Below are 15,856 nucleotides of genomic sequence, written 5' to 3'. Positions count from 1 at the left end.
CTTTTCCCAGCGCACCTCCAGCCATATTAAAGCTGTCAGCTTTTGCTTTTATTTTTCACATTTCATTACGTCTCTGTTAAAACATTTGTTAAAGAGTAAATCTGAGAGTTCAATTTGCAAAGTTTCTTTAAAATCCCAAATGCTGTTCTTTACTGAATGTTGGTCTTTTATCACTTAACCCTCAGAAGACCTGAGACCTGAAGAGAGACACAAAGCCATCAGAAATAGGAAGGAAAAATTTTTATTTTTCAGTACACTATACATACTTCTTTTACTAATTAAAAGTGTCGCAGCAAAACAGAGTCTTTGAGAAAAGAGGATGAATTTTGACTCTTTCCATCTACATTTGTCTCGGGTGTTACTTTTTCTAAATGCAAAATTATTCATTTAAAAGCATAACTTTCCCTTTTAAATGAAAATATATATTGTCCCAAACACAATTTCCTTACACTCTACTAAACACAGACAGGGATGGCTAGAGGCTACAAATCTTTAGGTTCTCCACTGATGCATTAACTAAACAAAAAAGACAACCTTACTTGTTGCAGAAAGCTTTATTAGAATAGGAATCTTTGAAGACAAACACAAAAGATTCTAATATGTTTAGATTTTATAATGTAAACAACTAATTTAATGCATCACTAGCAATATACAATAGCTACATTTGTCTCGGGTTTTTCTCTTTCTAAATGCAAAATTATTCATTTAAAAGCATAACTTTCCCTTTTAAATGAACATATATATTGTCCCAAACACAATTTCCTTACACTCTACTAAACACAGACAGGGATGGCTAGAGGCTACAAATCTTTAGGTTCTCCACTGATGCATTAACTAAACAAAAAAGACAACCTTACTTGTTGCAGAAAGCTTTATTAGAATAGGAATCTTTGAAGACAAACACAAAAGATTCTAATATGTTTAGATTTTATAATGTAAACAACTAATTTAATGCATCACTAGCAATATACAATAGTTGCCATCTTGTAACATGAATGCATGTAAGAAACTGATGTAATCTGTGAGATATTTCAAAATAATTAATTTGAGAATAAAAAAAGAACTTTTATTGTGTAAACTCTCCCTGTTTGCCTTTTTTAAATGGATCAGAAAACTGCAGCAGTTGAACCTTTGCTAAATGAAGGTAACAAGCAATCTTTTGAACTGGCCTCTAAATTAAGAACATCTAATTGCCTGAGAAAGGGTATTTGATCAAAAGGGTTTTAAGTGTTACTTATCAGGAGAGTTCCAAAAAACTCCACAAGATCCAGTTTATTTAAGTGAGGGCCAAAAAACTTTCAAATTTTTGCAAATTTTGCAAATGCCTAAATTGTGTATTTGCCAGCATGTCAGAATTCTTCTGTGCTAATATTTTTGTTCTGTAAGGGCAAATGGGGCTTTAAGCATTTTTGGGTCAAGCCAACGTTTGATGCCTCCTGCTAATTTCTTTAACTCCCTCTCAAACCCATATCTTCTTGCTTAACTATTTTGCAGCTTAGGAAATTACACCTGATATTCCTTTCCAATTTTTTTCTTTTCTATTATTTTCCTCACAAGCATGGACAGATACATGATGACAAAAAAAGTTCTACACACTGATCCCTGTTTATTTTTTATTTAATTTGAAAGAATGATCCTGTTTCCTGGCACACTCCAAAATCAAGCGCCAGGTCCTGCAGTATTATCTGCACTGATGAACTGAGGCACCCTGGGAAGCCCTTCTCACATGGACAAAGCTTCACGCACGTCCAGCTGTCCCCTAAATGACTGACAGTGTATTATTGTACCACTTTGCATAAATGACAATGGGGTATTGAATCAAATATGACAACATAGAAATCTCCTCAATTCATAATTTCATACAGCATGCTGTGCTAGAAAAAATTACCCCAATTATTCAAAACAATGTTAAATTATGAAATATTTAGGGAGTAGTCTGAAATAGGTCTGAGTTGTTGAACAGCCTGATGTTTGAAGTAATGGCTAAACAGGCTTTTTTATGATCTCACAAACCAGCTAAAATCTTTAAGTTACTGGGATGAGCGTTGTAGCCAGTGTCAGCAAAAAGTGTGCTTTTTATGTAAATAGTTGTGGCATGATATGTACAGGGACTGGGACTGCTCAGAGCCCCACTGCTATCAGCACACAGAGAATCCAGCCTTCAGCACTTGTCCTACTTTATCAAGCTGCCGATATAAGAGATTCAGCAACAGGAGAGGTATAAATGTATGCCAAGACGTCCTTTATGAATGCATGCCATGTAACCAAGTTTTAAAAATTCTGAAGCAAATGTAAAGCTTTTTTACAGACAGCTGGAGACCTGAATGCTGAGGAAGGGAAGCTTTCATTTTCTCTGCAGGAATTACACAAGGGAGGAAGACGACTTTCTGAGTACTGCTGGGGAGCACAGTGACTCCAGCTGAACGTGTCTTACTACCTGGAATCGCCTTTGTAGCCTGACCTAGCAGTCCCTGCTTGGGGTCCATGTGGCAACTTCCAACCATGAGGAGCACATGGCTGGGAGGTTTAAACAATGCCGCCACCAGCTGGATATGTACCGGTGGCAGGGATGGGGTTGGCTGTAGAGCAAGGTAAGTATACTCTTCCAGAAAAATATATAGACATTGGAAAAAGCAGTTTTGTATTGGCTAAATCTGCTCCCAGACTTGTGACAGGTATTCTGCAATTTCAGCTGCAAATAACTTTAGAAACTTTGAAGTCATCTGTTACAGTTTGCTTGGCTTTGGCCATATGTAGAAAAAACCAAAGGGCAAGATTCACTTGATGGTTGATACTGGACTGTGGAAAATCCTCTTTGACTCCCAGGAGGATCCGAACCCTTCTTTTCACCTTTCAGAACAGCGCCCTCACTGCCGTCTTGTGGGGTATTACAAAATGAGAATTCCCCCAAACTCTTCTGCTCACACAGCTCTACTGAGCACGCTGTTTAAACAGTGAGTCAAAGAAGGTGACTACTCTGTGGTTATCACTTTGTGTTCCTGTGGCTACCCAGCTGTGCTGCTCTGTAGCATCAGGAGGGTTCCTACAGAGAATTCATGCTCCTGCGGGGACAGGCACAGAATAAAATTTACATCTCCTGCATCTTGCGTGAGTGCGTGAACTGCCGAGCTTGTAGATAAAATAATTCATCATCTTTCCCACCAGTTTTGTGACTCTCAGCCATTTTCGTAGTTTCACTACAAATGCCCAAGTACAAAATCAATTATTTTTTTTGGCTAGAAGCATTTTTTTCTTTATTTTGGACCAAATTGAACTGTTTTTTTGAGGGGATGAAGGATGAGAGAGGAGATTTTGGACTGTAAAATCAATTATTTGTACAGCCGTAAGGATTTGTGGAAAACTAGGTCTCACAGTCTCTCTAATGATGGGAAAGAGAAAGAATGAATATGAAGAAATACGTATAAAATTTAGAGTTTAACTTAAGAGTTCACTGTTTTGGTTTTGCTTGATACCTCCATTTTAGTGTTTATTATCTCAAGTCCTGGATCCTTGAGAGAGTGAATTACTTGGAAGCAGTCTTACATTTAGCATATGTGAAGGATCTAGCTGGAATGAAGCATTAGTATTGAAGCACAGACAGTCTGTAAGGGCTACGAAATGGAGGATACAAGTACATACAGAGCTTCCAGGGATGCAGGAACTCCTGTATCAAGTGAGGATATTGCACATTTGACTCTTTGAAGAGAAGGTTGATTGGTGACTCCTTCCTGTCTCAAACAGTGGGATGTTCTGACTTGATGATCTGAGAAACCCAGTGTGACTACCAAAACCTGTATGTGAAATGAGTTTGGGAGACAAGAAAGGGACTCGGATGCTATGTTAAATGAGTTATAGGAAAGAATATAAACACCTTTTTCCTTGGAGATGTCTGACACTTTCCATCAGGGCATCAATGGCAATCATGTAAAAAAGGAAAGTCAAGTCATTTTCTCAGGTAAACCATTAGTGATCAAGCTAGGGTAAGCCTTCAGCTTGTTCTTGATGGGGTATTTAAACAACTGTCCAAGGAAGAAAGCAGGATGTTGTTGCACCATGGATGTCTAGGAACTGAGTTTAGTCTTAGTGCTTCTAAAAATAGCTCCACAACTTCCTCATGCTCAGCAGAGGTCCAGACATTTAATGTACCGATCCGTGTTACAGGTAGCATAGCTAAGAGAGTAACTTTAGAACTGAACTTTAAATTGGACAGGAACTTGCCACAATCTGCATTGCGCATGCATGCATGACTACTTTTATACTCTTCCCATTACTTGAAAAAACTATTCCTTTGTTCCTCCAGTAATCCTACCTCTGCCCAGAATAGACATGAGTTTGCCTACAACAGACTGAGAAAAGTGCTTCAGCACTAAAAACATGGGCCAGACTACATGCAGATGAGTGCGCAGGTTATGTAGACGCAACAGATGACAGGAGTTTGCTGTGAGAACGTGGTGCTGGAAGACAGTCCAAGTTTACAGAAGTGCTTAGACTAGCTCACCACCAGAGCTGGTTATGTTGTGTAGACCTATCTCAAAAAGAAGAAGGAAAAGTTGTTTGAACTCTGAGCAGATAGTCAGAGGAAAATTGTACCAATTTGATGAAACTAAAGTGGTGACAGAGAGGAGCACTCAGTTTTGTTATCCCATGTATTTCACACTACATAAGCTTGACTATTCCCCTGTAATTACTTATAAAACCTGACCTCCTTCATTCCCCTTTAAGTCTATTGTCAGAACATTTATTATGGGATCCTGGCTTCTTGAAATGAATCCTTGAAATGAAGGGGTGTAGGATGTCAAATTTAGTTTCTGCTTGCACTGTGTAGATCCAGGGGTTGTATGATGATTATGCAAACAAAAAACTATGAAACTTCATTTTTACTAGGTGAATGCATAATGCCAGCCATGTAATATTATTCCAAGAGAAGTGGAAAAATTAGGTGGCAAACACAATTTTGCCAAAAGCACAATTCTTCAGATGCAACATGTGCAAATCATTATTTTGTCTTGTAGAATGGTTAAGGAAATGTGTTTTGAAATGGCAATTATATAATCAGTGTGTTAAGCAACTTCATTGAATGACAAGTGATTAAACACATATCAACAAACAGACATAGCATTACTTTGATTAGTGTGTGGAAAATGCCACAGAATAACTCTGGCAAGTACAGGGTGGGCAACAAAGTTGAGTGTACATTTTGCTAATACCTTTCTTTGTCTAAAATGGAGGTGCCTACAAAATAGGCAACTGGGTTTTGACTGAGTGTTAGTTTTAATTCATAAGGTTTGAAAGGCTTTACCAGTCCTAGAAATTAAAATTAACATAGCTATTAAAATGAAAATGCTGCCTGTCAGGGGTCAAGATGAAAAATCCAGATCCTTGTCAATCCCAACTGCAAGACAAGCTACTAAAGGGGGTCTCCTTCCACTTCATTTTTGCCTCCATCTCTGTCACCAACTTTTGTCTAGTAGGTGTATGTCTATCCATTTTTAACTGTTGAGTAGGAGAAGAACCTACCTCTGTTGTCTTCCCTCTGTTTTTTCCTGCCACAGAAAAAGCTGTTAGATTTCTTGATACTGCAAGTGGGCTGAATCTCCTGCTGCAGTGTGACAAGGCAGAAAACTAACTGACACTTTTAGCTTTTCCAAAATTCTCCAATACCTTTCCCTTTTAAGCTTCTTCCTTTCCCTAACAGCCACAGCAGCAAGAAAATTCAAGATTTTTACATTTCACCACTGGCCAGCTGAGCCTAAAGTAACAGCAAAACAAACCAAACCAGAAACAGGTTGCAAACTAAGGATAGCGAACAGCTGGCCTGTGGTCCATGGAAGCTTGGCTCATTGCATGTTGTTAATGACTTTCTTTTCACTTCCACATGCTACACTGCACTGAAAGCCTGCTAAGGTATTTTAATGCAAGCAACTACTAAGGGTGCAGTTCCAAAGGAGCTAAACTTCTCTAGGTCAGGGCTGCTATGGTCCTGCTCTTCCTCCCTCCTTGTGTGTGCACTCCTGTTCTCTTCTTTATGCCAGATCATGCTACTGCATGGTGAACAGGTTTAAGGGTACTAAACAAAACAAACATTTCTACAAGAAAATCACTTTTCTGTATAGTTAGTTTTTGCCTCATCCTCTTCAAGTGACATTTTACAAAGTGTGTAAGCTGATCTAACAGCTTGCTGCTGTGGAAGGGGATGGCTCCCCCTCCTCTTCTCTTGACTGGGCAGTCCTGATGTCTCCCTTGTTTCAGCTCTGGTACTCATCTAAGCCCCAGTGGGCCAGTTGAACTCACTTAGCTGGCTAAAAATTTGAGTTAGTTTCTGCCGGCTCAGTGGTTTAGGAAGCAGCCAGGATTGGAGAGGAGGTCAATGGGAAGGAGCAACCAAGGTAGAGTCTCCCACCTTGAAGATATTCAAAAGCTGCCTGGACACAGTCCTGGGCAGCCTGCACTAGGTGGCCCTGTTTGAGCAGGGGGGTTGGACCAGATGACCTGCAGAGGTCCCTTCCCACCTCAACCATTCTGTGATTCTGTGAACCTCACTACTCTTGTGAAATCTCATCTATAGTTGTCACCAGGATATTTCACCTTTTTTTTTTTTCTAACAGACGAGGAAACAGTCCCCAAAACATACATGGTCTTTGTCATCATTTACATGCCAAGCATGTAAGATACTCAGAGACTGCAACAGTAGCATTTCATACCCTGCTGACATTACTGTGTAAACAAACATGCATACACAAAGCACTGAAAAATCCTATTCTGCATCTTCAGCAAGAGGCAGTCACATTGGGAAGCTACTCAGGAAGCCCTGAATGAGAGCACTGAACGGGTCTGGCAGGGAGAGAGCCGTGCCTTGGTTTACATTCTGTTCCCATTCGTCAGTTAATTAGTAACTCACTTTTTGAAAATGAAAGATTACACATCCTGAACAAATACAAACGTTTGATCTCAGGCTCATCAAGGAATACTTCAGCAGCTGCTAGGGAAAAGCAAACGTTCTGTCACGTACATCCAGACTGAGATAATGCGAAACAGAAGATGAAGAATACGGAGAGAATGTACCAATGCTTCCACACACAGTCGTGGGGAGCACAGCAGACGAGGAAAAAGTACCAAACAGCAGACAACAACCTAGTGAGCCTAACTAAAACCTGATGGGATGCCTCCTGACTGCAACGTCAACCTAAGAGGTGCAACTTTCCCCACAAAACAAGAGAAGAGTGAAGCCTGGTGCTATATATCGAAAGCAGTTTCTATTTCTGTCCCACGTGAACTGTCTCTTTTGGAGCACCAGGCACTCAGCTGTGGCCATGCCTGACCCACCCTGAAGGTTATGGGGTCATCAAGGAGAAGGCAGCAGCCAGCCAGATCACACCAGCAGGAGAAGGAGACATAGCTGCGCGAGAGGTTTTTACAAGATCAGGTAGGAGTCCTGGTGCTGAAGGGGCTGTGAAGGGATCACGAAGCTTTGGGAAAACTGCTAGAAGATTTTAGTCAGTCAAACTAAAGTTTTCTCATTTTATTGAAGGAGCCACCCCAAAGAAATGAGAACTGCATTTGCAGTAGATTAAGTAGAAATGAGCTGACAAGTGAAGCACATACCAGCCAAAAAAAGGAATACATGTATTTTTTAAAGAAATTCCTAACATTTTCTCATTTTTTGGCTATGTCCAGGACACAAACACCCACTGTGAGGTAAATCTGAACATCTAGAAAATACTAATTTCGCCTTAGAACAAAATTAATTTTAAGGAGGAATTAATGTGTAATGTCTAGTAAATAATCTTTTTTTCTGATGTGGAGAGGTATCTTAACAAAAAAACCCAATCCCATTCATCTTTTTTGGTTACAGCATTGGACAAATTCTCATCCTCTGCATATTCACTGACTGCACCATTAGTTTTTTGGGCTTTTGTTTTTCTTACAGAGTCCTCCCTGCTGGACTCTCTTATCAAGTCTATCTCATCAGTAGCTCTTCCACTTCTACAATTTCTGCCCCTGCTTATTCTCTTTCCAGCTATTTTTATACTTGAAAATAAAAGTGGTAATAGTGGTAGATTATGTATAACATTACACAATTGTTATCTGTCCTAGGAAATAAAAGTATTCTATTTCATGCATTGTAAAGTTTAGAAGAGTTCTAAAAACATGGTCTAGTATACAACACAAATATACTGGATGGAATTAAGAAAGCATGGACTAAAAATACAAGTGTAAAAGACTCATTGTCATCACTTTAACAGCACATCTCATTGGGACCACTGGGTGAAGTAAACAGCAGAAGTCAGTAGTAAACAAATGGGCAGTATTACTAGCTCCAAAAACCACGCAAATGTTAAAACCTCCAAAATCATCGAAAAGTATTAAAGTAATGAGACTTTAAGAAAATGCACTGGTCTTTGATCTGTCTTCTGAAATTGAAGTAGAGAACTGGTCACCCTTCAATGAACATCAAGTTACTGGGGGTTAAAAACTCAGTTGTACAGGCAGAGTACTCCATGGCAAGCATTCAAAAATCTCAAAATGGGCCCAATCTGTTCTGCCTCATCACCAGGACTGAATTTAAAATAATTTTATTGAAAAACGAGCGTTCATACTTTCAATTTGCCTGCTGTTCAGCAAGCCTTAAGGATGCATCCAAGATGTTTTTTCCAGGGTTTTCTTCACAGCTATGACAACCACAGGGGCATGATACCCTTGAAACAGAGCTCCACAGTCACTTAGAGCTGAAGCATTCAGAAAAACAGCAATTATTACAAAGCCACTAAAGATGGTAACATTGCAAATTTCCAAAATATACATGCAAACATGGAAGATGAGTTTGACGCTGGCTTGTTCAAGATGTAGCAGAAGTGTCACTTCTTAGATTGAAACTATGTCACAGGCCATCTCGTATGACACAGGCCGTCAAATTTAACCTAGCTACCATTATAGTGAGTCCAATAATTTGTGTTAAGTGAAGTACATCTCTTAACAACTCGATGGTATTGACTAGAGGTCTTTAGGGGAAACAGAAATCTCTATTTCCTTCAATAGTTTGCTCCGATAGCATTATGTCTTCCAACTAAAAGTTCTTGGTACGTCTGTGCTCAAGAATTCAAAGAGCTCTTCATATAACCCAGTTCGTTAAAGCTGAAAGATATTTATTTGTATTGGTAACAAGCAATTCAGTATTCAGTACTTTGAGAAGCTAAGCAGGCAGAACTCTCTAAGACTTTCAGACTAAGCAGTAGAGAAGATGTCTTTATTCATTTTGGTGGGTTTTTTGAGCACCCTCTTCCACTTAGCTCTAACTTCCTCTCTTTATCCCATTTCTGTGGCCTTTAGACATTCACTGCCCCATTTCCCTGCGCTTTCTTAGTTTTCCGCTCCGTTCCACCTATTTTTGCTTATATAGCCTCCTATCTTTGAATTTTTCCTTTTTCTGTCTCCCACCCCTGTTACCTTGAATTTTCTTAGTGATACAAATAGAACTACTACCTGGACTTCCTTTCTGTTTCTTTATATCACTCACATTCAACTCATTCCTCAGCTTCACACTGCCTAAAGTCCATCCTAAGTCCTGAGAACAGGTTGTCTCCAGTCCCACAGTAAGGTAAAAAATACCAGGATTCATTACCATTAAGGACAAACTCAGGTTTGCTTGAGAAAGCCACTAGAAAGTGGTGACCATTTTAATTAAAAACTGCTTGTAGCTAAAGGCTACTGAAAAAAACAAAGAATAGTGGCCATTAAGAAAAGAGAAATTTATAGTTATAGTCAGATACTGGGAAACAGAAAATAAAAAAAGAAATTGTTCAGGAAAAAAATATTCTAAAAACCATTACATTTCTACTAAAGAGGTTGGCGAACCCGAATGCAAAAGCTAACAAAACATGTGGCAGGCTAGACTGCAGTGGTACTTTAGGAATGTTTCCTTTTTTTACTGGTTGCCAAAAGAAAAATGAAAGACCAGCAGTTGCTACCACAATACTGCTTCATGACCAAATGAGATATGCCTTGTTAATCAGACACTTGAAATACACACTAATTAGTGTACCAGTATGAAATGTTTATTTTAATCTGAAGTTGCTCAGATGAAGTACGTGGGGAAAAAATTTAAACTCATTAAAATCACAAGCTAAACCAATCTAAAGAATGAAAACTCCCTACAGAGTATAGGAAAAGAGCAAGTGACTTGGCAAGCTGCTGTGTCAAGTCTTGGCTTATTTGAAAAAGCAAGATAATATACTTATGTAGGGTTGTAACCACACTGGTATCTCCCACTGGATGCGAGTAGAGAGATATATTACAAAAGACAAGTCCAATCTAAAAGGTAGACTATAGTGCTGGAGATGCCATTGGGAACCTGTTTTTCTTTTTTTTTTTCCCCATTTCTGTTTCTTTTTTTGGTCAAGGCATGTGGTCAGCTGTGGTTCTTCTGCCACAATATGGTGACAAATCTGGTATACAGCTTTTTTATTAATTCTCACACAACAAATTCCACCACTTTCCCACAAAGAAACTATTCCAGAGTCTCATTCAGACAGTTTCCCATTAAAAAACCTAGAAATTATAAAATCTATATTTTAGAATGAACATGAGAAAAATTATTTTCATAAACACAGAAGCAGACAGATCCTGAAGTCAAACTATGTCAGGCCTCATAGCTGACACATGCCTCCATTGAAATCACAGGGTTTCAGTGACTAGTCCACCCTAATTACCATACAATAAAAAAGAGATTATTTATTTAAGTTTTATAGCATATGGCTATCTTGCACTTATTTAATTTGAAACTTTAAAATGTGGATAATTCAGTTTAAATTAAAGGTACAGCAGTTCTGTCTCCTATTTTTATAAGAAGAATAATGGTATCAAATAAATCTGCTGTGAGGGAAATTGTAGAAAAACAAGCAAAATCATACCAATCACACAGGAACAAGAAAGAAAAGGGGATTTTTTTTAATTAGTCCATTAAGAGATCTAATTTTGTCATTAATTAATTAATTCCAGTGCCTGACAACCAGTTGATGTGTTTTCTGTTTGTTTGCTAATGATTCAGTTTTCTCTGTTTATTTAGGTGATGGCAAATAATGCTTCAGTCCGGTCCTGCCACCCTCCTTATCAAACACAAGCAGTCAGTAGCACCTCTCTTCCCCCAAAAGTGGAATTCCTTTGATATTTAGGAAGGGGGTGAGCAGAAATTTGTGAATCCTGTCCAGTATGTGAATCTATTTTGTGACCCACTGGTTGGCACGTGGCTTTTAGAGGATTATTTTCTTTTGCTCTCAGCTCGTATGAAATCTTTGCACAAGTGATGTGGGTTCAGTATGCAACAACCACCCCATCATGCAGCGACAAAACATTTTTCTTTCCTTTTTAAGAACCCTGTGGAAAATTACATAACTAAAACCAATGATGAACATTCTTTAAACTTCAAATTGAAGCAAGATTAGGACATTCTAGCTACATGATGGCCCAAGCACTTAATTCTACCCATTTGTGCACATGCTATGATACAATCTTTATGTAATTTTATGCGGGTTTTTTTTCCTCACAGAAAAATGTCCTGTTCGGAGCACTGAATGGGTACACTTGGGATCAAAATAATGCTGCACATAATCTGGAATTTCCTAATTTCTAGGTGCTTGATTTTGCAGGCGCAATAACACTTTTTCATTTAGATGTCTTAAATATATAATTATTCAGATGGCTTAAATGTCCTTTCTGCTTACAAAGTCTTTTTTCTGTTTACGTATCATACTCTAGCCTAAATAAATGCTAAGACAAAGGCCAAGCTGGCTGGTAGCCCAGAATGCAGTTGTTACCGAATTGACAGGGACCACCTTAAATTCATTGAAATGTCTAAATATTGTATTTGAGTTATAACTAAATTTTAAAAGGCAATCTTTACTGAAAGAAAAACGGAGTGACTTTAGAACAGTGTAAACAAGTTGCTGGATGAAATGAGAATTGAATGGATTACGTCTGTCGAAGTATGTTCTGACTTACCACAGCTCTCCATTACTGTAAAACACCAAACACTTAAGGACAGGAAGTATCCTCATGTTACCATGTAAATAACTAATGGGCTTAGGTTATGTTAACAACTAACTCAGAAACTTGCAATAAAAAAACCCCACCAACCAAAAATATGGCTAAGAGTGCCTGAACCTTTTCCCCAAAAGTAACTAATTCTGGTAATTCTTAAGGTGACTTTTCCTTTTTCCTTAGAGAATCTTACACAGAGTCTGATAAAATGTATGGTAAACGTGAACACAGTACAATTTAAAGATGGCCTGCGAAGGCAAAGAAAAACGGTACTTTTTCCAATCTACTGAAGATCTGAAAGGTGCAAGGTTTGGTTTAAAGTTTTCTTCTACTTGTTTTCTTTTTGCTTTTAAAACTCTTGGAGTATCAAAGTCTTGTCTTGCTTTTATACATAAGAGTGTTGAAGGACAAGAAGACTAGAATGGAAGTCCCCCTCAGTTCCCATCTGGAGCAGCAGGGTGATGAGTGATTAACATCGAGATTTTTTTTTTTCTCCTGGATTTTCGCCAGAAGCTTGAATTAAATGTTTTAAGAACAGCCAAACAAAATGGGAGTTTTACACAGTCTGATTAAAAATCCCTTTCCCCTCTCAAATGCCAGTTTCTTGTGACAGATGATGGCTAGAGATGATGGCTTCATCCCTCTGCTTTTCCAGCTACCCATAATCTTCTAGTAAAAATAGGATAGACAAGACCTGATACATACATAAAATTAAGCAAAACCTTTGCAGAAACCTTACATCTGACTTTACAACCAAAGCAAGCTCTTCAGGCTTTCCTAATATGTCTTAAAAATATATAAAAGGCAACATAGTTTTGTCTCCTTTTTGGGTCACTCTTTAGATCTAATCAGGGTTTTACTATGGCAAGATAGGCAAATCCCAGTGACAAGAACATGCCATACGAAAATCACAAGATGTGCCGAAATTTAAAATTTACTAATGCTGACATTCTGGCCTTAGTAGATATTAAAAAAATTACAAGAGTGTGGGGTGAAGGTATTATACCTGGTCATGGCTGGCTTCAATGGAGCTTCCGATACCTTGGAAAGTCATCTGCACAGGAGACAGTGTCAAACAGGTCATACACTCTTTGCCATTTTGTCTATCACTGTAGTGTACCTATAACAGAATAACATACGTAATCTGCTAAACACCAGGTTTGTACAAGGGAGTCATGCTAAAATACTGTCCCTTTTCAACAAGTTTGTAAGAAGAATTCCAAACATTTACATTGAATTCATCTTTAATATAAAACAAGGAGTGGGTAAAATATTCTAGGTAGTCACAGACTGAACTGGGGCCAAATTTTCTGTGATATGCCTGTTGGATAGTTTTTAAAATGCTGTGTGTTCTTCACTCTCTGAGACCTTTGAGACTGAATTTAAGATGTTGTACCTATCCAATTATAAGACTCTAGTTACAAGTTATAGTTTCCAGCCTAGATGTCGTTTTTAACAGCATTTTGTAGCTTAAGTTATAAAACGTCCATGTAAATCATTATACCTCCAAAAACTTGGCAATAATAGTTTTAATTTTTCGATGTAATGCCATTTCTACTAAAATCCACTAGCTTTTTTGACATGGCTACGTAATGTTGTCTATTGAATTTGATTTTGTAATTAAATCAAAATGACAGATAAGATGGAGAAGAATTCACATTCTTCTTGAGATGTCTAGGCTATCCTTTTCTAAGAGTAACTCATTCCCTACTGATGTCAAGAAGTGCATGTTGAACCTGAATCTTGCATGAGATACAGGGGAAGATAGTGCTCCTACTTGAATTATTCTCATCTTCAAGTTCCCTTCAGATAGTTCTTAAATCCCCTAAAGAAAGGATGGATTTTAATATGTTGAGACAAAATTAAGTTAAATGTTGCCAGTGTTCCATTATTAAGAACAGGTTGCCACTCATGCTGAATTGTTGAAATATTACAGTTCTCTGCGTAGCTCCTGGCTTCTAGACAGGCAGATCAAGCACTTTGTTCTACAGGAGAGGTGGAATTTAGTTTATGGTGGTAATTTACATTGGCTATGTGACCCCTGTCAGAAATGGAAAGAGAGATCAGCTCTGCTGGAGACAGACCTTTTATGTTAGGATCTATTTACAGCTGTATGGCTCTCAGGCAAAAGTTACATGATAAAGCCTCATCTTGACATTTAGGCTACAAAATTAAACTTTATTATTTCTGGAGACAACTAGGAACCATATTAGAGTTATTCCTGTGGAAATGATTTAGTGATGTATACGATACTTAATTGTACACCGTGCGAATTAAATCCCCTGCGCCTAACTCTTCTTTGCCACAGGTGCAAATTGGGAATACTTCAGCTGAAGCAAAAACAGCGCAAAACTGGCTTAGTGAGAGGAAAACCAAGTCGGTGCTATGTTTCAGAATTACTTTACTGACAACACATCAAAACAGTTTTGCTGTGGCCGAAAGTAAGATACAGAACACAAAATTCTTGTACTGTGTATAGAAATACTGATTTCACTCAGCCCTTCTTAAAGCTTTCTGGATTATCCGTGTCTCTCTTCCTCTCTCAACCCCCACAATATGTGCCTACTAAATTGCTTGTGGCTCTCTGCCAGAAAAGCCATACTACTTACTTAGAAACCACAAGAGGCCCCTTCGCATATACAATGGTTTAACTTTGATTAATCGAAAGAGGTATGAAATTTGGCTTGCAAATATAAACTGAAGTTCTTTAAATGTCAGGGACTACTGTTATGACAAGGACTTATCAAGCTTCCACAACTGTGGTATCTCGTCACAAGCTAGATATTCTGCTGAGTACGTGTTGTGGGAATGCGATGTGGAGAAATGGGGCAGAACAGCTCAAGAGGATGACTCTGTACTGCAAATATGACAAGGCAAAAGGGGCAAAATCTGGTGACTGAGAAAAGTACGTGTCTTAGAGCACATCTAGAGAAATGGAAAAATGGCACTTTCTGAACTGCATAGCATGTTTGTAGGCTTATTTTTAATGAGAATAGTATGAATAATGTTACACTTCACTAATGTCCACTGGAATAAAGCAAGGTTAACAAGCTGAAAGAACAGGAGATATCCAGAGGAAAAATTATTATTAGTATTACATGACACTATTATCTGCAGTAGCAGATTTGATCCACGCCCCCTTTAGAGTCTCACATTGAAATTGCAATAAATTCAAAATTTTGGTATCTTTTTAGGCTTAACATTCCCGAAGGAATTTCGTGATGCACTTTTGGCCTCATCTGAATGTATCAAGGCCATTACTTTGTAATTTCTTAGACAACAGTCCTCTAATTATCTCTTGCCCTGTTGAAGCTCTTCAGCTGAACCAAAATAAACACTTTCTATGTTAATGATATGAATAGTGATATAAAAACCAGAAGACTGGACTTTGACTGGGGAACAGAATAAAACTTTGTCCTTTCATCAAATCTCTCTAGTCTACAGATTTGTGCAGTCAGCAGAAACATTCAGATTTCTTCTACATTTGGCATGCGTATGTGCAATTTCCCAGTAATCCTGTTTTGTTATTTATCAGTCCAGCTGCTACATTCTCAAACTCTCTATTTTATTCCTTTCTTCTTCAAATTTGATCTGTGATCCAAAGTTTGGGTTTTTTTTGTCAACCAAGAGTGCTGTGTATTTACCTATTTGAGCAGAATGTCCAAAACAGGCACTCAGAGAGAAATGGTAGTAGTTGAATAGTCATCAAACAGTCTGAATAGCAGCAGATGCTTCTAGGTTTTCGGCCAGCAGCATGTTGCAAATATTTCAATTTCTATGTCCATGCTATTATGACTAAGCATGGGGGAAACCTGAATGTCTA

At 38.2% G+C, this 15,856-nt stretch overlaps 1 protein-coding gene across 2 annotated transcripts in view; it reads right to left on the bottom strand.

The window, feature by feature from the left end:
• Positions 1-15,856, bottom strand: part of STAU2 (staufen double-stranded RNA binding protein 2) — a 163,141-nt gene that overhangs the window by 55,010 nt on the left and 92,275 nt on the right. The window contains exon 12 of one of the 2 annotated variants that reach the window (XM_009272647.1): positions 13,040-13,153. The exons of the other annotated variant lie outside the window; for it this stretch is intronic. Coding sequence (XP_009270922.1) covers positions 13,040-13,153 — 114 coding nt within the window. The remainder of the gene's footprint in view (positions 1-13,039; positions 13,154-15,856) is intronic. 2 annotated transcript variants of the gene reach the window in all.

The sequence above is a fragment of the Aptenodytes forsteri genome, unplaced genomic scaffold (genome assembly GCF_000699145.1).
Source record: "Aptenodytes forsteri isolate BGI_AS27 unplaced genomic scaffold, ASM69914v1 Scaffold62, whole genome shotgun sequence".
Classification (NCBI taxonomy): Eukaryota; Metazoa; Chordata; class Aves; order Sphenisciformes; family Spheniscidae; genus Aptenodytes; species Aptenodytes forsteri.
This window is presented reverse-complemented; position numbering and strand designations above follow the sequence as displayed.